The sequence below is a fragment of the Thunnus albacares genome, chromosome 24 (genome assembly GCF_914725855.1).
Source record: "Thunnus albacares chromosome 24, fThuAlb1.1, whole genome shotgun sequence".
Lineage (NCBI taxonomy): Eukaryota > Metazoa > Chordata > Actinopteri > Scombriformes > Scombridae > Thunnus > Thunnus albacares.
The window spans coordinates 16218994-16244662 of NC_058129.1; the positions used below are offsets into that span (position 1 = coordinate 16218994).

Below are 25669 nucleotides of genomic sequence, written 5' to 3' on the forward strand. Positions count from 1 at the left end.
AACTTTTTCAGCATCTCTGTGAAATAAATAAAGAATTGTCACAACCATGATGCATCTATCACACAGTGAAAACTAACAATGTGTCCAATTTCAGACTATTTTTTCAATTGATTTTTAAATTCAGCAATTAAAAAAAAGTGCATTGAATGCATTTGAAACACTGGTTTTTGCTTGTAAAAGTTTAGATATTAATTACTTTTAAGTGCTGGATGCATGAAAACAAAACATTATTTAAAATATTGTCATGTTAAATACTCTAAAATGATTAAAGACAAATAGGTGACCAATGTGAAAATGTTCTATCTTACCTTGCCATTTCCTTTCAGCAGCTCCTGTATTGAAGATGAATAAGTGTGTGTTAACTCACTGGAATTCTTCATTAATCATGTTTTGTTTTATAATGTTCATTAATAATATAATGTTTATTTACCAGTAAACAGACTGTGTGTTACTCAACAATGAACATCATGAGCTCAAACACACCATGTTGTGAATATTTCTTCTGAATCAGGATGATGTCGTTTACAGTTTCAACACAGAAGCAGGATAACACCCACCATCAAAAGCTGACAGCAAATTCTGCTGGTTCATATTTTTCACTCACCAGTTTCATTGCTGGTATCTATGGACTCAGCAGTTTCCAGGTCCTGGGTGGATGTTTTATTGATCTCAGGAATTTTTGAGTTCACTATTAAATGATAAAAGAATTGTCACAACCACAATACATCTGTCAGACAGTGAAACTTCTAGTTTACTGCAGCTATAACGGTTCAAAAAAAAAGTTGTTCTTACCCTTATCCAACATTTCTTGGAACTCTGTGAAATAAATAAAGAATTGTCACAACCATGATGCATCTATCACACAGTGAATCCATATTAGAAGTTTTTTAACTGCTGCTATTCAAACAAATGTTGGTCAGATACGTCTTTGTCAGTATTTAGTTGCAAATAAATCTATTTGTCAGAATACATGTTTTAATTTTATCTGTTAAAACTAACAGCAGTATGATTGATGACTGTAAAACTTAATTTGTCTGTTAGGAAAACATCACATTACTAAATCAACAACAACTAACAATGTGTCCAATTTGAGACTTTTTATTTAATTGATGTAGAAAACTTTTGTAACTCACATGGATTATAGGGCTACAAAACTCATATATGTGATTTGGAGATGTAATTACATATTGTTGGGCGCATAAAAACAGTGCGCCTGTTATGTTGAGGGAGACACGTGCTCTCTCTTCTTTCTACCGCAGCAGCACTACCAACACAGCAGACGTGTGTGAGCATGTAAACAAAGAATATCGAGCATTTCCTGGTATGAAACACCGCAAAATAGTCATAAAAGTCAGATTAATGTCCATGTAACAATGCTAATAAGTTGATCTTTTAATAGAGGTCCAACTGTGAGCGAGAGAGAAACAACTTCTGTCCAGTTATTAATGTTGAGAAACTCCGGTGAGTTGCCATGTTGTCTGCTAGTCTGTTGTTGTGTTAGCCACTGTGGAGGGAAGCTGCATTAAACTTCCTGTTGAGTCAAGATACTTTTCATAAAAACCATCCGCTGATTGTTAAAATGTGGTCTGATGTTTATTACATGCTTTGATGCAACTGTATCATTGTTTTTATAGCCTGAAAAGATCGCTAGCTGCTAATCGCTAGCTCTGGCTAATGGAACAACTGACACCGTGTCAACACTTTAAAGGAACATTACACTGTTTTCTAATATTAAAATCTCTGTTTTAATGGGATTTGTGTACTTTAATGTTTTGTAATGCCATTAAATGGTAATTTAACTGATTTTGGTTACTAGATGTACATGTCAAGTGAATCATAAAGGATAATTTAGTTCATTTTCATGATTAACAGTTCATTAAAATGGTGCATAAAAATGTAACAATACAGCAAATAATTTAGATAAATGATAAAATGCTAATTGTTTTGACATTAGAAATTCATAATAAGCAATCTGTTACTGTAAGAATACAAATGTTGATGTGACAGAGAGAAAATTCACTGTAAATAATTTATTGTTTAAGTTAAAAAGACGTCTGTTTTAAAGAAATTCATGGCAAATTGTTCATGTTAAAATTACCAGTCGTTAATATATGGTCAATGTAGTACAAGTGTTTCCTTAATTGTTGGTTATATGATGTATGATATTCTGAGAGAGAAAAGAATTTAATGAGATCTCATCTTAAACACATAAAGAGAACTAAATAACTTATTATCCTGCACTATCTGTATCTGTGTAGGTTGGTTTTTTGTGACCAGATAGAATCAGAGATGGCGAGTCCAGCCTGTAACTCTGTGGACGGTTGTAGAAACGATGTTGGTCAACTGTAGGAACTGCCCTCAGAGGACATCTGATTTAAAGTGATACCCATTTTCATTGGGTTACAGATAAGACACACACACTAATTATCCTACCCGGGTAGTAATAGTAGTGACATTATTAGACACTTAAATCCAATTTTTGCCACTCCTATAACTGAATAGTATCATGTATGTTTAATATAATGTATGTTGTTATTATTTTCTCTTTCTGTAATTGTCTTCTTTCTTTTTTTGTGATTTCATACTAATAAATAAACTAATTATTGTCATATTTCCATTAAATAGATTGAGAGTTTCCAGGTCCTGGGTGGATGTTTTATGGACCTCAGAAATTGTTGAGATCAGTATTAAATGATAAAAGAATTGTCACAACCACAATACATCTGTCAGACAGTCAAACTTCTAGTTTACTGAATTTATAACAGTTCAAGAAAAAAGATTAGTTGTTCTTACCCTCATCCCACTTTTTGAGGAACTCTGAAATAAATAAAGAATTGTCACAACCATGATGCATCTATCACACAGTGAATCCATATTAGAAGTTTTTTAACTGCTGCTATTCAAACAAATGTTGGTCAGATATGTCTTTGTCAGTATTTAGTTGCAAATAAATCTATTTGTCAGAATACATGTTTTCATTTTGTCTGTTAAAACTAACAGCAGTATGATTGATGACTGTAAAACTTCATTTGTTTGTTAGGAAAACATCACATTACTAAATCAACAACAACTAACAATGTGTCCAATTTGAGACTTTTTTATTTCATTGATTTTTAAAATTCAGCAATTAAAATAAAGTACATTGAATGCATTTGAAACACTGGTTTTTACTTGTAAAAGTTTAGATATTAATTACTTTTAAGTGCTGGATGCATGAAAACAGAACATTATTTAAAATATTGTCATGTTAAATACTCTAAAATTATTTAAGACAAATAGGTGACCAATGTGAAAATGTTCTATCTTACCTTGCCATCTCCTTTCAGCAGCTCCTGTATTGAAGATGAATAAGTGTGTATTAACTCACTGGAATTCTTCATTAATCATGTTTTGTTTCATAATTAGGTTTTATAAGTTACATTTTCTTTTGTGAATGTCAAACTTGTGCAACAAGGGTATTAATAATACATTTGTAACATTCATAACTGCTCTTTTATCTGGTGGTTTTGTTTAGTTGAGAAAGTTGTAGAGATTAAATACCTGAATTAATTACAGATGTTGAAGGTGGCCTTTACAAACACAGCTTCTCATTAACAAATAGAACAATATTAATAGTATTAACAGAGTGGACAATATGTGTAGAGTCATGAGAGATGGGTTTTCCTAATACTCTGACAATGTTCTCAGAGGTGAGGAAGAATCAGCCAAAGAAAATGTAATGAGTCATACGTTTTAGTTTAGTGACAACACACAGTCTCTGCAGTACAGCTGAAGACTCGCCTGGTCTTGACCTTTTAAATATCGAACCTTCAAGGCTTTTTTATGGCTTCAAAGACTTCAGACATACAGATACAGAAAGGCAGACTGTCTCTTGTGCCTTTCAGTGTGTTTATCAATGAACCTCTACTTTACATTTGCAGCTCTGATTAGGAAGTTGTCTTCTGATGTTGCCACTAAGCAGAAGAGATAAAGAAGTCCTGTAATTTCATTTATCTTAGATTTGAGGGACACATCAGCAACATCACTAAAGTAACTTTCTTTCACCTCTGTCGCGTCGTCCAAGTTCACCCATTTGCTTTTATTGATTATTGATTAGTATCAGTGGAGAGATGACAGAGAATGAGGGACGGGGGGAGAGAGAGATGGAGAACAACAATCAATAAAGGTCCCTAATCAAACATGAATCAGGGACGTTGTGGTTCATGGTCGACGCTTCACCTCTTAAATCCAATTTTTGCCACTCCTATAACTGAATAGTATCATGTATGTTTAATATTTTGGGCCCTATTTTAATGATGTGAAGTGCATGGCAGAATTGCATTGATGGTGTGTCCAAATCCACTTTTGCTATTTTAACAGCAGAAAAATGGCCGCTGCGCCAGGTGCATGGTTCAGAGGGGTTGTCCATAGTCTCCAAATTAATCATGGGTGTGTTTTTGGCGTAACATGCAATAAACAAATCACAGTGTCATCTCCAGTTCCCTTTCAGAGGCAGGTGCACTTGCATCTTGGCGAATTGCTATTAAAATGGTGCATTTGCCAAGTAGTAAGAAGGAGCGCTTCTCTGCAGAGGAACAAATCTGCTCGTGCACAAAGTGAAAGCGCATGATCCATAACGAGCACACTGACCCCTGCTGCTCCTGGACCCTCCCGTGGCCCCAGACCACCAGTTTAAGGTCCTGGTCATTAATTTGTTGCAAATTTATCTTTGTTTGGTTTTTGAAAAGGTTTATTTTTTTTGTTACAGCTTTGATTTCTTTAAAATCGTTTTGTTCAGTCATGAAGTAAAAGGTCAAATCAGCAGGGTTTTAACTGCTGAAAGTTTGGAAACCTGATCACTGTAATCTCAAAAATGTTAAAGAATATTTGTTAAATATTGTTCAAAAATTAAATCATTAATTTTAATCATGTAAAGAATCATCATACAGAGTTATCAGGACTTGATCAACTCTCCAAGGTTCTGATCCTGCTGCTGGCAGCAGCTACAAGCTGTCCAGATTTATTTCCTTCTTTAGTTGAATCATTGTTTTCACCTCATTTATTTCCTCATGTGTTCCTCATGTCATCATGTATTGATTAAGCAGGAAAGTCGATCTGTGTTCGATCCTACATGTATTGCCACGATTTGGTCAAATAAATAAACAATTTAATCCGTCATTACTGCGATTAGTTAATTCTGATAAATATTATGACAAAGCATTATGAAATGTATTTTTTAAAATATGTTGATGTACACAATAATAATCTTTCACATTGTAATCCTTTTATTTGTTATCTTTTGCATGTTTGTGCGCTGCTGCGCGTCCATGTGTGTAACAAGCAGAGTGTACATTGTGCACCCGCCTGTAGGCGCATATTACTATCCTGATAACACTTAAAATAACAGTGAAACACTGCACCATTGACTTCAGACCAGGTTTCTGTTGGTCAATCGCTTTCTGCTGCCTCAAGATAGCAATGCACCTGACCACACCTTATTTTAGGACCATCATGCCCATGGGCGCACTGATGGGTTCAAGTGCATTTGCTATTTTAACAATGTGGGCGCTGGACGGGAAAATGACAACTGCGTCAGTCTTAAAATAGCAAAGGGACTTGCGCTGCGCTTAGCGCCGCTTTGCACCGGGTGTAAGGTAGGGCCCAATGTGTGTTGTTATTATTTTCTCTTTTTGTAATTGTCTTTCTTTTTAAACTTTGTGATTTTACTCTTAAAAAGTGAACAGATTAAATCTATTTGTCAGAATACATGTTTTAATTTTATCTGTTAAAACTAACAGCAGTATGATTGATGACTGTAAAACTTCATTTGTCTGTTAGGAAAACATCACATTACTTAATCAACAACAACTAACAATGTGTCCAATTTGAGACTTTTTTATTTAATTGACTTTTAAAATTCAGCGATTAAAAAAAAAAGTACATTGAATGCATTTGAAACACTGGTTTTTGCATGTAAAAGTTTTGATATTCATTACTTTTAAAGTGCTGGATGCATGAAAACAGAACATTATTTAAAATATTGTCATGTTAAATACTCTACAATTATTAAAGACAAATAGGTGACCAATGTGAAAATGTTCTATCTTACCTTGCCATATCCTTTCAGCAGCTCCTGTATTGAAGATGAATAAGTGTGTGTTAACTCACTGGAATTCTTCATTAATCATGTTTTGTTTCATAATTAGGTTTTATAAGTTACATTTTCTTTTGTGAATGTCAAACTTGTGCAACATGGGTATTAATAATACATTTGTAACATTCATAACTGCTCTTTTATCTGGTGGTTTTGTTTAGTTGAGAAAGTTGTAGAGATTAAATACCTGAATTAATTACAGATGTTGAAGGTGACCTTTACAAACACAGCTTCTCATTAACAAATATAACAATATTAATAGTATTAACAGGGTGGACAATATGTGTAGAATCATGAGAGATGGGTTTTCCCTAATACTCTGACAATGTTCTCAGAGGTGAGGAAGAATCAGCCAAAGAAAATGTAATGAGTCATACGTTTTAGTTTAGTGACAACACACAGTCTCTGCAGTACAGCTGAAGACTCGCCTGGTCTTGACCTTTTAAATATCGAACCTTCAAGGCTTTTTTATGGCTTCAAAGACTTCAGACATACAGATACAGAAAGGCAGACTGTCTCTGGTGCCTTTTAGTGTGTTTATCAATGAACCTCTACTTTACATTTTCAGCTCTGATTAGGAAGTTGTCTTCTGATGTTGCCACTAAGCAGAAGAGATAAAGAAGTCCTGTAATTTCATTTATCTTAGATTTGAGGGACACATCAGCAACATCACTAAAGTAGTTTTCTTCCACCTCTGACACATCGTCCAAGTTCACCCATTTATAACACAGTCAGATGCAGAAATTCTCATTCATGCTCATTCAGGTCTTGTATTCTGTACTATTAAAAAGATCCAACAAGTCCAAAATGCAGCTGCTACAATTCTTCTGATTCACTGGTTTACGGTTTCATTCAAGTCAAACTACAAACTGCTACCTATTACCTCCTGACCTGTCAAAACTTCTCAGACCTCACATTCCCCCACGTACACTCACATCACAGGATGCAGGTTATCTCATTATTCCAAAGATTAAACCATTTAGATTTTATTTAAGTAATAACTTTTTTGGGCATTCTATGCTTTTACTGATTAGTATCAGTGGAGAGATGACAGAAAATGAGGGACAGGGGGAGAGAGAGATGGAGAACAACAATCAATAAAGGTCCCTAATCAAACATGAATCAGGGACGTTGTGGTTCATGGTCGACGCTTCACCTCTTAAATCCAATTTCTGCCACTCCTATAACTGAATAGTATCATGTATGTTTAATATAATGTATGTTGTTATTATTTTCTCTTTCTGTAATTATCCTCTTTCTTTTTTTGTAATTTGACACTAAAAAATAAACTAATTATTGTCATATTTCCATTAAATAGATTGAGAGTTTCCAGGTCCTGGGTGGATGTTTTATGGACCTCAGAAATTGTTGAGATCAGTATTAAATGATAAAAGAATTGTCACAACCACAATACATCTGTCAGACAGTCAAACTTCTAGTTTACTGCAGTTATAATGGTTCAAGAAAAAAAAGTTGTTCTTACTCTCATCCAACCTTTCTTTGAACTCTGTGAAATAAATAAAGAATTGTCACAACCATGATACATCTATCACACAGTGAATCCATATTAGAAGTTTTTTAACTGCTGCTATTCAAACAAATGTTGGTCAGATATGTCTTTGTCAGTATTTAGTTGCAAATAAATCTATTTGTCAGAATACATGTTTTCATTTTATCTGTTAAAACTAACAGCAATATGATTGATGACTGTAAAACTTCATTTGTCTGTTAGGAAAACATCACATTACTAAATCAACAACAACTAACAATGTGTCCAATTTGAGACTTTTTTATTTAATTGATTTTTAAAATTCAGCAATTAAAAATAAAGTACATTGAATGCATTTGAAACACTGGTTTTTGCGTGTAAAAGTTTAGATATTAATTACTTTTAAGTGCTGGATGCATGAAAACAGAACATTATTTAAAATATTGTCATGTTAAATACTCTAAAATTATTAAAGACAAATAGGTGACCAATGTGAAAATGTTCTATCTTACCTTGATATATCCTTTCAGCAGCTCCTGTATAGAAGATGAATAAATGTGTGTTAACTCACTGGAATTCTTCATTAATCATGTTTTGTTTCATAATTAGGTTTTATAAGTTACATTTTCTTTTGTGAATGTCAAACTTGTGCAACATGGGTATTAATAATACATTTGTAACATTCATAACTGCTCTTTTATCTGGTGGTTTTGTTTAGTAGAGAAAGTTGTAGAGATTAAATACCTGAATTAATTACAGATGTTGAAGGTGGCCTTTACAAACACAGCTTCTCATTAACAAATAGAACAATATTAATAGTATTAACAGAGTGGACAATATGTGTAGAGTCATGAGAGATGGGTTTTCCTAATACTCTGACAATGTTCTCAGAGGTGAGGAAGAATCAGCCAAAGAAAATGTAATGAGTCATACGTTTTAGTTTAGTGACAACACACAGTCTCTGCAGTACAGCCGAAGACTCGCCTGGTCTTGACCTTTTAAATATCGAACCTTCAAGCCTTTTTTATGGCTTCAAAGACTTCAGACATACAGATACAGAAAGACAGACTGTCTCTGGTGCCTTTCAGTGTGTTTATCAATGAACCTCTACTTTACATTTGCAGCTCTGATTAGGAAGTTGTCTTCTGATGTTGCCACTAAGCAGAAGAGATAAAGAAGTCCTGTAATTTCATTTATCTTAGATTTGAGGGACACATCAGCAACATCACTAAAGTAGTTTTCTTCCACCTCTGTCACATCGTCCAAGTTCACCCATTTCTAACACAGTCAGATGCAGAAATTCTCATTCATGGTCATTCAGGTCTTGTATTCTGTACTATTAAAAAGATCCAACAAGTCCAAAATGCAGCTGCTACAATTCTTCTGATTCACTGGTTTACGGTTTCATTCAAGTCAAACTACAAACTGCTACCTATTACCTCCTGACCTGTCAAAACTTCTCAGACCTCACATTCCCCCACGTACACTCACATCACAGGATGCAGGTTATCTCATTATTCCAAAGATTACACCATTCAGATTTTATTTAAGTAATAACTTATTAGGCATTCTATGCTTTTATTGATTATTGATTAGTATCAGTGGAGAGATGACAGAAAATGAGGGACGGGGGGAGAGAGAGATGGAGGACAACAATCAATAAAGGTCCCTAATCAAACATGAATCAGGGACGTTGTGGTTCATGGTCGACGCTTCACCTCTTAAATCCAATTTTTGCCACTCCTATAACTCAATAGTATCATGTATGTTTAATATAATGTATGTTGTTATTATTTTCTCTTTTTGTAATTGTCCTCTTTCTTTTTTTGTGATTTGACACTAAAAAATAAACTAATTATTGTCATATTTCCATTAGATAGACTGAGAGTTTCCAGGTCCTGGGTGGATGTTTTATGGACCTCAGAAATTGTTGAGATCAGTATTAAATGATAAAAGAATAGTCACAACCACAATACATCTGTCAGACAGTCAAACTTCTAGTTTACTGAATTTATAACAGTTCAAGAAAAAAAAAAATTTTTCTTACCCTGTCTCCTCCTTACTTCCAATGCTGTGAAATGAATAAAGAATTGTCACAACCATGATGCATCTATCACACAGTGAATCCATATTAGAAGTTTATTAACTGCTGCTATTCAAACAAATGTTGGTCAGATATGTCTTTGTCAGTATTTAGTTGCAAATAAATCTATTTGTCAGAATACATGTTTTAATTTTATCTGTTAAAACTAACAGCAGTATGATTGATGACTGTAAAACTTCATTTGTCTGTTAGGAAAACATCACATTACTAAATCAACAACAACTAACAATGTGTCCAATTTGAGACTTTTTTTTTCAATTGATGTGGAAAACTTTTATGCATCCCTTAGTGATCAACGAAATTGAAAAAGCACAAAAAACACACACATGCGTGTGTATTACAATAAGAAAATCTAAAAGTTTTAATCCAGTTTTTTGTTGTTTTGTTGTTTGTCCCTCTTGTCTTGTCCTGTGTCATGTGTCTTCATGTTAATCACTCATTTTGCTCTATCAATTTTTTAAAAAGCACAAAAAACAGCGTCTCTTCTGGAAAAAAAATACTTTTTTAATTGTTTTGTCAAATTTTATTTATTTATTGGTATTATTAGTTACATGATCTATCTTGTTATATTGTTACTGACTTATAATTTGACTGTGGAACTGCTATGTATGTGTAAAAATGTGTCTGTCATTCCCCTGCTCTGCTTTATAAATAGAAAATATTAATTTGTCACACAATGCAAGTTCTAGTTATAGTAATATATAGTAAAACTGCATGTGGACACAACTATGTAACATACTGTAGGTTAAAGCAGCTCTATAGACATTTCCAAAATACACTTATGTTGATAATGTTCACTTTAAATAAAGTGGTTCATATTATTTGGTTAAACTGAAGATGATCATTGTGATCTGAGTGTAGTTGCTACATCTCCACATCTCTACAATTAACCTGCTATGTAAACAATTATTTAACTGTTATAACTGATTAAACTGATGACCAGTAAAAAAATCTTTAAAGCAACAAATGAACAAATTCAGCGATTTATTTTAAAAAGTACATTGAATGCATTTGAAACACTGGTTTCTGCTTGTAAAAGTTTCGATATTAATTACTTTTAAGTGCTGGATGCATGAAAACAGAACATTATTTAAAATATTGTCATGTTAAATACTCTAAAATTATTAAAGACAAATAGGTGACCAATGTGAAAATGTTCGATCTTACCTCGCCTTCTCCAGTAATCATTATTGCCTGTATTGAAGATGAATAAGTGTGTGTTAACTCACTGGAATTCTTCAATAATCATATTTTGTTTCATAATTTCTGTTTATTTGCCAGTAAACAGACTGTGTGTTACTCAACAATGAACATCATGAGCTCAAACACACCATGTTGTGAATATTTGTAGCTGAATCAGGATGATGTCGTTTACAGTTTCAACACAGAAGCAGGTTAACACCCACCATCAAAAGCTGACAGCAAATTCTGCTGGTTCATATTCATCCTGACTCACATTTTCTTTTGTGAATGTCAAACTTGTGCAACATGGGTATTAATAATACATTTGTAACATTCATAACTGCTCTTTTATCTGGTGGTTTTGTTTAGTTGAGAAAGTTGTAGAGATTAAATACCTGAATTAATTACAGATGTTGACGGTGGCCTTTACAAACACAGGTTCTCATTAACAAATAGAACAATATTAATAGTATTAACAGAGTGGACAATATGTGTAGAGTCATGAGAGATGGGTTTTCCTAATACTCTGACAATGTCATGGGTGGATGTTTTATGGACCTCAGAAATTGTTGAGATCAGTATTAAATGATAAAAGAATAGTCACAACCACAATACATCTGTCAGACAGTCAAACTTCTAGTTTACTGCAGTTATAACAGTTCAAGAAAAAAAAAAGTTGTTCTTACCCTCAGCCCACCTTTGTAGATACTCTGTGAAATAAATAAAGAATTGTCACAACCATGATGCATCTATCACACAGTGAATCCATATTAGAAGTTTTTTAACTGCTGCTATTCAAACAAATGTTGGTCAGATATGTCTTTGTCAGTATTTAGTTGCAAATAAACCTATTTGTCAGAATACATGTTTTAATTTCATCTGTTAAAACTAACAGCAGTATGATTGATGACTGTAAAACTTCATTTGTCTGTTATGAAAACATCACATTACTAAATCAACAACAACTAACAATGTGTCCAATTTGAGACTCTTTTATTTAACTGATTTTTAAAATTCAGCAATTAAAAAAAGTGCATTGAATACATTTGAAACACTGGTTTTTGCTTAAATATTAATTACTTTTAAGTGCTGGATGCATGAAAACAGAATATTATTTAAAATGTTGTCATGTTAAATACTCTAAAATTATTAAAGACAAATAGGTGACCAATGTGAAAATGTTCTATCTTACCTTGCCGTGTCCTGTCAACAGCTTCTCCTGTATAGAAGATGAATAAGTGTGTGTTAACTCACTGGAATTCTTCATTAATCATGTTTTGTTTCATAATTAGGTTTTATAAGTTACATTTTCGTTTATGAATGTCAAACTTGTGCAACATGGGTATTAATAATACATTTGTAACATTCATAACTGCTCTTTTATCTGGTGGTTTTGTTTAGTTGAGAAAGTTGTAGAGATTAAATACCTGAATTCATTACAGTTATACAACACGTCGCTCCAACCGAACCGAACAATCTGATTGGTCAACTAGACATTTAGAACGTGCTCTGATCAGAATGACAGCACACCTAGCCGTGCTAAAATGAAAAAAAACCTCATCACTAAAAATATTACTCCACCATTCATTAGAACTGCAGACTGTGACGTCGCGCTAAAAACAGTCACTTCTGGGTAGATGACTGGTGGTTAATTTGAATTGCGGAGATATGTGAACTTGGCAAAGTTGTTTTTTTCTGTTGTGATTTTCAGCCGTAGATTGAGAGTTTCCAGGTCCTGGGTGGATGTTTTATGGACCTCAGAAATAAAAGAATTGTCACAACCACAATACATCTGTCAGACAGTGAAACTTTTAGTTTACTGCAGTTATAACGGTTCAAGAAAAAAAAAATTGTCTTACCCTCAGCCAACCATTCTAGGAACGCTGTGAAATAAATAAAGAATTGTCACAACCATGATGCATCTATCACACAGTGAATCCATATTAGAAGTTTTTTAACTGCTGCTATTCAAACAAATGTTGGTCAGATATTTCTTTATATGGGGCCAGAACAGTGACATTTACATTTTGGCATCAAAAATAAAATTTGCCATTCAAAACAAAACCTGAACTGAAAAAGAAAACATTGAAACACTGAAACAAGTTCAACTGAAAAATAAAACACAGACATTAATAAAATACAATTTTATTGTTATTTTATTTTGATATTTTTTGCATGATTTTTCAATGTTTGTCTTCAGATTTTTTTCCATATCTGTCTTTCCTCAGTGACAGATTTTTTTACGCTATCAGTATTTTTTAACTGTCACCTATTTCATTTTCAACTTTCTGTCACCGTTTTGTCGTAGGGAGGCGGGCCCTTGCTGAGCCTACATTACCCAGTGTGCCTTGCGATGAGACGTAGATTGGATTTCCCAGAGCGAGGTGTCATGGCGGAGATTTTGAGCCAGACTGTTGTAATTCTCACTCTTGGACTGTTAATATCTCACTTTATTAAGATTAAATATTTTTTCAGGCGAGAAATTATCCATGTAGGCTTCAAATATGTGGTCAGTTTATTCAAATAACATCTGTTTGTAAATCTGTTGCAACGTTTTCGGAGATGTGAGGAGCCGCTGGCCGGGTGAAAGCAGCCGGTCATCTCAGCTGCTAGCAGCCCGAGTCCTGCGTCGTCATCCCGGGGAGAAAACTGATCTGTGCAGCTCTTTGTTGATTCACCGCTGGTTCTAATGTCTCCGTAGCATTTTGATATACGATATAATCCTCTTGGAAGATAAATGTTGGAGTCACAGATTAATTGTAGCTGCCACATTAGTTTGTCTGAATGTAAATTACAGTGAAGCTTCATGTTCTTTCTGGTCAGAACAGCAGCGCTGCCTCTGGGGCTCTATATGTACAGATATCACCACATTTACATTAATATAAATGTATTAAAACAAACAGATCAGTCTATATTACATTTCATTTTATTTTATTAAGCGTCTTCCCGTCCTCAGAAGTTTGTACTCCTGAGCCAAACTTGTCCAGTGCTCAACACACTGGCGCCAGAACAGGGAGGACAATGAGACTCTTTGTGTCCCCACTTTCAGGTGTTATGGTAATAAAGTGGTGACGTCTAAAGCCAGGTATTACAGTCACAGCAACAATGTCTACTCTAAAATGTTGCACCTTTAAATCCAATCCTAATCAGAACACAGAGGACTGTGAGTAGCCTATGATGGATGCCAGTTCAGACTAGTTTAAATAATTTGACCACCAAATACAACATTGAGCCCTATTTTTCATGATAATGAAACGACCAGCGCAAGCAGCACACAGATAGTTTGGTATTTTCCTGACCTTGATATTTGCTTTGCCCGTCTGTGTGGTGTCTTCAAAATAAACCTTATCTGCAGGATGGTTAGACAGTGTGACCAAACTATCTGCTGATGCATCGACTGATCAATGATCTGTGCACCACAACACCACACAAAAAAGACAAATACATCTGATTGATAAGAGCCATGACACCGTTTACATAAAAGTTGGTAAACTCTTCAAGTAAAGGTGTGGAATATGGCCCAATGTTGTATTTGGTGACAGACTACAAACTGCTACCTATTACCTCCTGACCTGTCAAAACTTCTCAGACCTCACATTCCCCCACGAACACTCACATCACAGGATGCAGGTTATCTCATTATTCCAAAGATTAAACCATTCAGATTTTATTTAAGTAATAACTTTTTGGGCGTTCTATGTTTTTATTGATTATTGATCAGTATCAGTGAAGAGATGACTGAAAATGAGGGACGGGGGGAGAGAGAGATGGAGAACAACAATCAATAAAGGTCCCTAATCAAACATGAATCAGGGACGTTGTGGTTCATGGTCGACGCTTCACCTCTTAAATCCAATTTTTGCCACTCCTATAACTGAATAGTATCATGTATGTTTAATATAATGTATGTTGTTATTATTTTCTCTTTCTGTAATTGTCTTCTTTCTTTTTTTGTGATTTGACACTAAAAATAAACTAATTATTGTCATATTTCCATTAAATAGATTGAGAGTTTCCAGGTCATGGGTGGATGTTTTATGGACCTCAGAAATTGTTGAGATCAGTATTAAATGATAAAAGAATTGTCACAACCACAATACATCTGTCAGACAGTCAAACTTCTAGTTTACTGCAGTTATAACGGTTCAAGAAAAAAAAAAGTTGTTCTTACCCTCTTTCAACCATTCTAGATACTCTGTGAAATAAATAAAGAATTGTCACAACCATGATGCATCTATCACACAGTGAATCCATATTAGAAGTTTTTTTAACTGCTGCTATTCAAACAAATGTTGGTCAGATATGTCTTTGTCAGTATTTAGTTGCAAATGAATCTATTTGTCAGAATACATGTTTTAATTTTATCTGTTAAAACTAACAGCAGTATGATTGATGACTGTAAAACTTCATTTGTCTGTTAAGAAAACATCACATTACTAAATCAACAACAACTAACAATGTGTCCAATTTGAGACTCTTTTATTTAATTGCTTTTTTAAAATTCAGCAATTAAAAAAAAGTACATTGAATGCATTTGAAACACTGGTTTTTGCTTGTAAAAGTTTAGATATTAATTACTTTTAAGTGCTGGATGCATGAAAACAGAACATTATTTAAAATATTGTCATGTTAAATACTCTAAAATTATTAAAGACAAATAGGTGACCAATGTGAAAATGTTCTATCTTACCTTGCCATGTCCTTTCAGTAGATTCTCCTGTATTGAAGATGAATAAGTGTGTGTTAACTCACTGGAATTCTTCATTAATCATGTTTTGTTTCATAATTAGGTTTTATAAGTTAGTAGTTTTGTGAATGTCAAACTTGTGCAACATGGGTATTAATAATACATTTGTAACATTCATAACTGCTCTTTTATCTGGTGGTTTTGTTTAGTTGAGAAAGTTGTAGAGATTAAATACCTGAATTAATTACAGATGTTGAAGGTGGCCTTTACAAACACAGCTTCTCATCAACAAATATAACTATATTAATAGTATTAACAGAGTGGACAATATGTGTAGAGTCATGAGAGATGGGTTTTCCTAATACTCTGACAATGTTGTCAGAGGTGAGGAAGAATCAGCCAAAGAAAATGTAATGAGTCATACGTTTTAGTTTAGTGACAACACACAGTCTCTGCAGTACAGCTGAAGACTCGCCTGGTCTTGACCTTTTAAATATCGAACCTTCAAGGCTTTTTTATGGCTTCAAAGACTTCAGACATACAGATACAGAAAGGCAGACTGTCTCTGGTGCCTTTCAGTGTGTTTATCAATGAACCTCTACTTTACATTTTCAGCTCTGATTAGGAAGTTGTCTTCTGATGTTGCCACTAAGCACAAGAGATAAAGAAGTCCTGTAATTTCATTTACATTCAGAGAGAGATGGAGAACAACAATCAATAAAGGTTCCTAATCAAACATGAATCAGGGACGTTGTGGTTCATGGTCGACGCTTCACCTCTTAAATCCAATTTCTGCCACTCCTATAACTGAATAGTATCATGTATGTTTAATATAATGTATGTTGTTATTATTTTCTCTTTCTGTAATTATCTTCTTTCTTTTTTGTGATTTGACACTAAAAAATAAACTAATTATTGTAATATTTCCATTAAATACATTAAGAGTTTCCAGGTCCTGGGTGGATGTTTTATGGATCTCAGAAATTGTTGAGATCAGTATTAAATGATAAAAGAATTGTCACAACCACAATACATCTGTCAGACAGTCAAACTTCTAGTTTACTGCAGTTATAACGGTTCAAGAAAAAACATTAGTTGTTCTTACTGTTATCCCACTTCTCGAGGAACTCTGTGAAATAAATAAAGAATTGTCACAACCATGATGCATCTATCACACAGTGAATCCATATTAGAAGTTTTTTAACTGCTGCTATTCAAACAAATGTTGGTCAGATATGTCTTTGTCAGTATTTAGTTGCAAATAAATCTATTTGTCAGAATACATGTTTTAATTTTATCTGTTAAAACTAACAGCAGTATGATTGATGACTGTAAAACTTCATTTGTCTGTTAGGAAAACATCACATTACTAAATCAACAACAACTAACAATGTGTCCAATTTGAGACTTTTTTATCTAATTGTTTTTAAAATTCAACAATTAAAAAAAAAAGTACATTGAATGCATTTGAAACACTGGTTTTTGTTTGTAAAAGTTTAGATATTAATTACTTTTAAGTGCTGGATGCATGAAAATAGAACATAATTTAAAATATTGTCATGTTAAATACTTAAAATCTTACCTTGCCATTTCCTTTCAGCAGCTCCTGTATTGAAGATGAATAAGTGTGTGTTAACTCACTGAATTCTTCATTAATCATGTTTTGTTTCAAGTCCAAAATGCAGCTGCTACAATTCTTCTGATACACTGGTTTAAAGTTTCATTTAAGTCAAACTACAAACTGCTACCTCTTACCTCATCTTTTTTATACTTTGTGCAAGAGTTATACATATGATATTGTTCATACCTACATCATTACCACAATATATGTGTTTTTAGTGTGAACTATTAATATTAAAGAAAAAAGGGGGGAAATAAAATGAAATAAATAACTGAATAATACATACATACACAAAGAAAAGAAAAAAAGAAAAGGAAGGACATTAACTCTTCCAACTCTTCAGGGTTGAAACCATCAGTATTGTTTAATTGTGGTTCACATAATTAATCCATTTATGCCACCGTTTCAAATGTTCCTGTTCTTGATTTGTGATTCTGAGAGTTATTCTTTCCAGTTCTAACATACTGTTTACATTTGCCTTCCAGTTGTTAAATAGAGGTGGAGTAGGTTTGAGCCAGTTCCTTGTTATCTGTTTCATAGCTGCAATTCTAAGTATCTTATATAGATATCTGTCAGGGACGTTGTGCTTCATGGTCGACGCTTCACCTCTTAAATCCAATTTTTGCCACTCCTATAACTGAATAGTATCATGTATGTTTAATATAATGTATAATGTTATTATTTTCTCTTTCTGTGATTGTCTTTTCTTTTTATTGTGATTTTACAATAAAAAAATAACATAATTATTGGCATATTTCCATTTAATAGATTGAGACATGAAAATCATCTGATATCAGAGATACTGCTGTTCATGGTCTTAACCCCATTAAATCCAAACTGAAACCTTTTATTTTACTACAATTTAATTGTGTAATTGCTGTCTTGTTCTGTTTTTTGTTCCTTATTTACAGCTTTCTCCAAAAAACAAAAGTTATAAAAATGCTTTTTTGTTGTTGTTGAACGTGTACTTTTTTGTTTGCAAAATGTTCTGAGACGCTGAGTGATTTTACAGTCAAAGTAAGCTAACTTAATTAACATTTTTGCCTTCAGTAGTGTAGATAGAGACATGAAAGGTAGTGATGTTGCAGTTATTTGTTATGAGCTTTAACCACTAAGACAACAAGTCGACCCTGAAACATCTAGAAACACATCTGATTCATATCAGACCACCAAAATACAGAATATTTAGTGCATCAAAATAAATATATTTTGTGACTTCTTACGTTCTCTCCTTTTGCGTCTGAAAAAGATGATTAAATAGATGATGATGATGGTGAACCCAACCAGCATACATAGTGGTATGAAGTTGAACATCCATGTCAGATCCTCTACAAAAAAATGAAAGAATAATTAATTAAAACAACAAATGGTTTACAAGGACACTGTATTGTATTCCAATGTCGTTAGCTGATCCCATCTTTGATAATGCACTCTGAGGTGACCCAATACAGAAAAATAATCAACTCAAAGCTCATCATTTAGTCATTTAATGCTGTTAGAACATGTTTTGTAACTCCTATGAGGACATTGAGTACATTGTCATGTTTAGTAAAAAACAGTAAGATGCATTAATAGTAGGGATGCACAATATCAGATTTCCCATATGCCGATATTTCCAACTCATTGTGGCCTATTGCCGATATCGATATAAGAACATATTTTTTTCCAGCTGGCTGAGGAGATTATTGTGCGTGCAAGTATAGATTGTATTAAGTATGATCAAGAAGACTGGAGTTCAGGAGCTCAGCGTTAAAACTTTAATGAACCTGCCAAGTGGGTGGAGCAGTAGAGTTTTCTTTGAGTTTATTAGACAGACAGGATTAATGTGTAGGGTTTAATCTCTGGTCCACACTCCGGCAGAAGGTGGCAGTAATGCACCTAATACACTGGTTGTCAACTGTCGTTATAAACCAAAAAGGAAAGTTTTTGTTTGTTTGTTTTTTCCAAACAGAGTGATACATCCTCTCAGCCAAGTTCTTCTCTTATCTGTGCACCCGAAGATAGCAGCTCCTCCGCAGACTATTACATCCTGACGGTACTGATGTTTCCTCCGCAGGCTCCACATCACTCAAGCTGCCCGTCAGACCCGCTGCTTCATCCCACTTTAACCTGAATAACAAACCGGGGCTCGGTGCTCCGGTTGGAGAGCCGGGGCTAACGTTAGCATGGCCGGAGAGAAGCACAGCCAGCTAGCCTCCCAGCTAACGTTAGCCCCGGCTCTCCATGTGGATCCAACCGGAGCACCGAGTCCCGGTTTGTTATTCAGGTTAAAGTGGGAAGAAGCAGCGGGTCTGACGGGCAGCTGACTGAAGTGGAGCCTGCGGAGGAAACACCGGGACCATCAGGGTGAAACACCCCGTGCAGGGAAGCACAGTCAGGCGGCGGAGGAGAAGGCAACAAATCGGCAGAAAAGTTTTAATTCGGGCCGATACCGATGACGTGAAGATAATATCATGCATCCCTAATTAATAATGCATAATAGTAGTGATGTTGCAGTTATTTGTTATGAGCTTTAACCACTAAGACAACAAGTCGACCCTGAAACATCCTTTTATGCAGATTCATCAAACATCTGGAGAGAATCTCTTGGTATTGGTTGTGGTTGTGGATGTTTGCATGAGGATAGAAACTTCCTGTCTCTTAGCATGAAAATACATCATCAGGACTAATATTGTTGGTAGAATCACTCTCTTGAAAGAACTTGAATATGTATGATGCACAACTAGATTAACATTATCAGTTAAATTTACATAAATATTAATATACCACACCTAAAGAAATATAAAGAATGTAAATTCAAGTCAAAGATTTGATTCATATCAAACCACCAAAATACAGTATATTTAATGCATCAAAATAAATACAATATTTTGTGACTTCTTACCATTTCTGCCTTTGTATATGAAATTGATGATGATGTTGCACACACCCGAAATACAAACTGCTATTAACATGAACGTGAATCTCAGCTCCCCTACAAAAAATGAAAGAATAATTAATTAAAACAACAAATGGTTTACAAGGACACTGTATTGTATTCTAATGTCGTTAGCTGATCCCATCTTTGATAATGCACTCTGAGGTGAAACAATACAGAAAAATAATAAACTCAAAGCTCATCATTTAGTCATTTAATGCTGTTAGAACATGTTTTGTAACGCCTATGAGGACATTGAGCACATTGTCATGTTTAGTAAAAACAGTAAGATGCATTAATAGATAGATTAACATTATCAGTCACATTTACATAAATATTAATATACCACACCTAAAGAAATATAAAGAATGTAAATTCAAGTCAAAGATTTGATTTATATCAGACCAAAATAAATAAATAAAATATTTTTTGACTTCTCACAGAATCTGTCTCGGTATTTCAAATAGATGATGATGATGCTGATGATGCCCCCAACCAGAATCACTACAAATATTGCTGTTACGATGATCATCCAGGTCAGACCCCCTACAAAAAATGAAAGAATAAATAATTAAAACAACAAATAGTTTACAAGGACACTGTATTGTATTCTAATGTCGTTAGCTGATCCCATCTTTGATAATGCACTCTGAGGTGACCCAATACAGAAAAATAATAAACTCAAAGCTCGTCATTTAGTCATTTAATGCTGTTAGAACATGTTTTGTAACTCCTATGAGGACATTGAGTACATTGTCATTTTTAGTAAAAACAGTAAGATGCATTAATAGATAGATTAACATTATCAGTCACATTTACATAAATATTAATATACCACACCTAAAGAAATATAAAGAATGTAAATTCAAGTCAAAGATTTGATTTATATCAAACCACCAAAATACAGTTTATTTAATATGAGTGCATGATTCAGGAAATCTCACGATTCGATTCAAAATCAATTCTCAATTCAATACATTCATAGATTTGATTCTAGATTGATGTTTTGAGTAACTCTTTCCATTTGACTGCAGGAGACACTTTCATAGGTCTCAAAGAACAATGTAAAATATAAACATTTGCTATCAACATCAACCCTGACTAAGATTTATGTTCCTTTAGTTCACTCAGTCAACAGGAAACCAAAGCAGCCCTGAGACAAAGAGTCAAATGAATACTTAATACAAAAATAAAAATGATTGCAAAGATAAACTGCTGAGTGCAAAACTTCAAATAATAACTTAAATTCTTACTTCAAGTAACAAAATCAAATAAACAATAGCTGCCTGTTACATTTAGCTGCAAAGTACAAACCAGAAAACTGATAAAATTGGTCAAATTGATCACTATAAGATGATGATTATTATAACTGATGTTGTTTCTTTTTCTTAATTTCTCATGCAGATTACCATCTAATTGACATTTGTATATTTATTACATGAATATAAAGTAATGAAACGGGCAGTTTCGCTATTTACTGAATTTTATTGTCTGTTTCAAAATACAGAACAGCTGTTTAAACGCTTGTTTCACTGCTGCATCTTGTTGGCTTGTTTTTGGCAGTTTGTCATAAACTTCAAGGAGACGTTTTTCACTGAGATAAAATGACTTTCTGATTCTCGTCCTCAGACAACCAGCTGGCAGTCTGACGTGTGTTGATCTGCGGGGGTGGGGGCTGCAGGGGGGCTGCAGGGAGAAAGTTGAACCAGAACCAACTTTTGGAGAAAAGTAACCTGTAACACTACACAACCCTGCATTATGACAAAAACATTACTGGGAAGAGAGGAAGAAAACTTCTCTTTGTTTGATGACGTAAAAAGTAAAGTTAGTCTTTGATGACGGCTTCCCGACTCATTTTAAAAAGATAAGAGAGAGAAAGAGAAGCAGTGGTCGAGCGAGCTAGAGAGTGAATGAAGAGAGGGAGCGCTGGTAACCTTAGTGATGAAGCTGGTGAATCAGATCAATAAAACGTTATTTTCTGATTGTTTCACAGCAGTTACATTCTAAAGCACAAACATCCCCACACACCTCTGCTCAACCCTGCAGCTGTGATGGTGAGAAAGCCGCTGAATGAGAGGAATAAAATGTTTTTTTCTGATTGCTTCACGGCAGTTACAAATAAATAAACCCACAACCGCACAAACCTGCGGGCGAAAACCAGCACAGCGTCGTTGTGCCATCTATGGGATTTAGTGAGCTAACTCATGTCAGGAAAAACTGGAAAACAGCGTTGTGGCAAGACTGAAAAATGTGAATCGGTCCTGAATCAGCAGAGATATAATCGTGATTCTTATGTGAATTGATTTTTTGCGCACCACTAATATTTAGAGCATCAAAATAAATACAATATTTTAAGATTTCTTACCTCTTATGGCTCTGTATAATGAATTGATGATGTTGAACACAACTGGAATACAAACTGCTATTAAGATGAACATCCATCTCAGATTATCTACAAAGAAAATGAAAGAATAAATAATTAAAACAATAAATAGTTTACAAGGACACTGTATTGTATTCCAATGTCGTTAGCTGATTCCATCTTTGATAATGCACTCTGAGGTGACCCAATACAGAAAAATAATAAACTCAAAGCTCGTCATTTAGTCATTTAATGCTGTTAGAACATGTTTTGTAACTCATATGAGGACATTGAGTACATTGTCATGTTTAGGAAAAACAATAAGATGCATTAATACATTAAATGTGTTACAGCAGATATTTGTTGGTGTGATAACTCACTTATGAAGGGGTTGAAGTCATCTTCTATAGTGTAGATGGAGACATGAAAGGTAGAGTCAAGTCAAAGATTAGATTTATATCAAACCACCAGAATACAGTATATTTAATGCATCAAAATAAATACAATATTTTGTGACTTCTTACCTTTTATGTCTTTGTATGTTAAATAGATGATGGCGATGATGCACCCAACCAGAATCACTCCAAATACTGCTGTTAAGATGATCATCCATATCAGAGCCCCTACAAAAAAATGAAAGAATAAATAATTAAAACAACAAATGGTTTACAAGGACACTGTATTGTATTCTAATGTCGTTAGCTGATCCCATCTTTGATAATGCACTCTAAGGTGACCCAATACAGGAAAATAATAAACTCAAAGCTCGTCATTTAGTCATTTAATGCTGTTAGAACATGTTTTGTAACTCCTATGAGGACATTGAGTATATCGTCATGTTTAGGAAAAACATTAAGATGCATTAATAGTGTATAATAGTAGTGATGTTGCAGTTATTTGTTATGAGCTTTAACCACTAAGACAACAAGTCGACCCTGAAACATCCTTTTATACAGATTCATCAAACATCTGGAGAGAATCTCTTGGTGTTGGTTGTGGTTGTTGTCTCTTAGCATGAAAATACATCATCAGGACTAATATTGTTGGTAGAATCACACTCTTGAAAGAACTTGAATATGTATGATGCTCAACTAGATTAACATTATCAGTCACATTTACATAAATATTAATATACCACACCTAAAGAAATATAAAGAATGTAAATTCAAGTCAAAGATTTGATTCATATCAAACCACCAAAATACAGTATATTTAATGCATCAAAATATATACAATATTTGTGACTTCTTACCATTTATGGCTTTGTACATTAAAATGATGATGTTGAACAAACCCGAAACACAAGGAACCATGTAGATGAGATCCAATATCAGATGCCCTACAAAAAATGAAAGAATAAATAATTAAAACAACAAATGGTTTACAAGGACACTGTATTGTATTCTAATGTCGTTAGCTGATCCCATCTTTGACAATGTACTCTGAGGTGACCCAATACAGAAAAATAATAATCTTGCAGCTGATCATTTGGGGCAGCTGTTGCTCATGAGGCAGAGCGGGTCGTCCAATAATCAGAAGATCGTCGGTTCAATTCCCGGCTCCTCCAGTCCCCATGCTGATGTGTCATTGGGCAAGATACTTAAACCCAAATTGCTCCTCATGGCTGTGCCATCAGTGTGTGAATGATTAGATTTCCTCTGATGGGCAGGTTGGGACCTTGCATGGTAGACCCTGTATCCATTCAGCATATGAATGTGTGTGAATGGGTGAATGTGATTCGTAGTGTAAAAGCACTTTGAGTGATCGGAAGACCAGGAAGGCGCTATACAAGTACAGTCCATTTATATTTACCATTTAGTCATTTAATGCTGTTAGAACATGTTTTGTAACTCCTATGAGGACATTGAGTACATTGTCATGTTTAGTAAAAACAGTAAGATGCATTAATAGTGCATAATAGTAGTGATGTTGCAGTTATTTGTTATGAGCTTTAACCACTAAGACAACAAGTCGACCCTGAAACATCCTTTTATGCAGATTCATCAAACATCTGGAGAGAATCTCTTGGTGTTGGTTGTGGTTGTGGATGTTTGCATGAGGATAGAAACTTCCTGTCTCTTAGCATGAAAATACATCATCAGGACTAATATTGTTGGTAGAATCACACTCTTGAAAGAACTTGAATATGTGTGATGCACAACTAGATTAACATTATCAGTCACATTTACATAAATATTAATATACCACACCTAAAGAAATATAAAGAATGTAAATTCAAGTCAAAGATTTGATTTATATCAAACCAAAATAAATAAATAAAATATTTTGTGACTTCTTACACCATTCATATTTGTTCATTAAATAGATGAAGAAGATGATGAACCCAACCAGAATCACTCCAACTACTGCTATTGCGATGATCATCACTGTCAGATCCTCTACAAAAAATGAAAGAATAAATAATTAAAACAACAAATAGTTTACAAGGACACTGTATTGTATTCCAATGTTGTTAGCTGATCCCATCTTTGATAATGCACTCTGAGGTGACCCAATACAGAAAAATAATGAACTCAAAGCTCATCATTTAGTCATTTAATGCTGTTAGAACATGTTTTGTAACTCCTATGAGGACATTGAGTACATTGTCAGGTTTAGTAAAAACAGTAAGATGCATTAATAGTGCATGATAGTAGTGATGCAACAAGTCGACCCTGAAACATCCTTTTATGCAGATTCATCAAACATCTGGAGAGAATCTCTTGGTATTTGTTGTGGTTGTGGATGTTTGCATGAGGATAGAAACTTCCTGTCTCTTAGCATGAAAATACATCATCAGGACTAATATTGTTGGTAGAATCACACTCTTGAAAGAACTTGAATATGTATGATGAAACTAGATTAACATTATCAGTCTAAATTACATAAATATTAAAATACCACACCTAAAGAAATATAAAGAATGTAACTGATGTACTACGGTAAGCGTAATGTGTCATTTCCGGTTGCCGACTGCATTCACTAGTAGCGTTGTTGCTGCTCTCAATTCAGTTGATTTTGCTATATTTCTCATTACTGTGGATAATTGCTAGTTCTGTACAAGCACTCTTAGCTCTTTCTTTCTTTTAGCGACCTTTCTCGCCAATCGCACAATTGTTAGTTATTTCAGCTCAGCAGCTAATATAGCAGCTAACTTAAGCTCAGCAGTTCGCG

At 34.1% G+C, this 25669-nt stretch overlaps 1 protein-coding gene and 2 long non-coding RNA genes across 4 annotated transcripts in view; 2 read left to right on the forward strand and 1 right to left on the reverse strand.

Annotated features, from left to right (window-relative positions):
* Positions 1 to 25669, reverse strand: part of LOC122976553 (titin-like) — a 326074-nt gene that overhangs the window by 141537 nt on the left and 158868 nt on the right. Inside the window, exons 47-55 of one of the 2 annotated variants that reach the window (XM_044345108.1) lie at positions 12768 to 12791; positions 12101 to 12127; positions 11595 to 11618; positions 10894 to 10920; positions 9670 to 9693; positions 3309 to 3332; positions 2794 to 2817; positions 793 to 816; positions 605 to 688 (exon numbers count right to left, since the gene is read on the reverse strand). The exons of the other annotated variant lie outside the window; for it this stretch is intronic. Of the exons in view, the coding sequence (XP_044201043.1) occupies positions 605 to 688; positions 793 to 816; positions 2794 to 2817; positions 3309 to 3332; positions 9670 to 9693; positions 10894 to 10920; positions 11595 to 11618; positions 12101 to 12127; positions 12768 to 12791 (282 nt within the window). The remainder of the gene's footprint in view (positions 1 to 604; positions 689 to 792; positions 817 to 2793; positions 2818 to 3308; positions 3333 to 9669; positions 9694 to 10893; positions 10921 to 11594; positions 11619 to 12100; positions 12128 to 12767; positions 12792 to 25669) is intronic. 2 annotated transcript variants of the gene reach the window in all.
* Positions 1085 to 2574, forward strand: LOC122976565. The gene is made up of 3 exons (XR_006400963.1): positions 1085 to 1321; positions 1400 to 1461; positions 1635 to 2574. It is a non-coding gene; the product is annotated as an uncharacterized LOC122976565 (long non-coding RNA).
* LOC122976570 lies at positions 12191 to 16140 on the forward strand. Its single transcript, XR_006400968.1, has 2 exons — positions 12191 to 12220; positions 15716 to 16140. It is a non-coding gene; the product is annotated as an uncharacterized LOC122976570 (long non-coding RNA).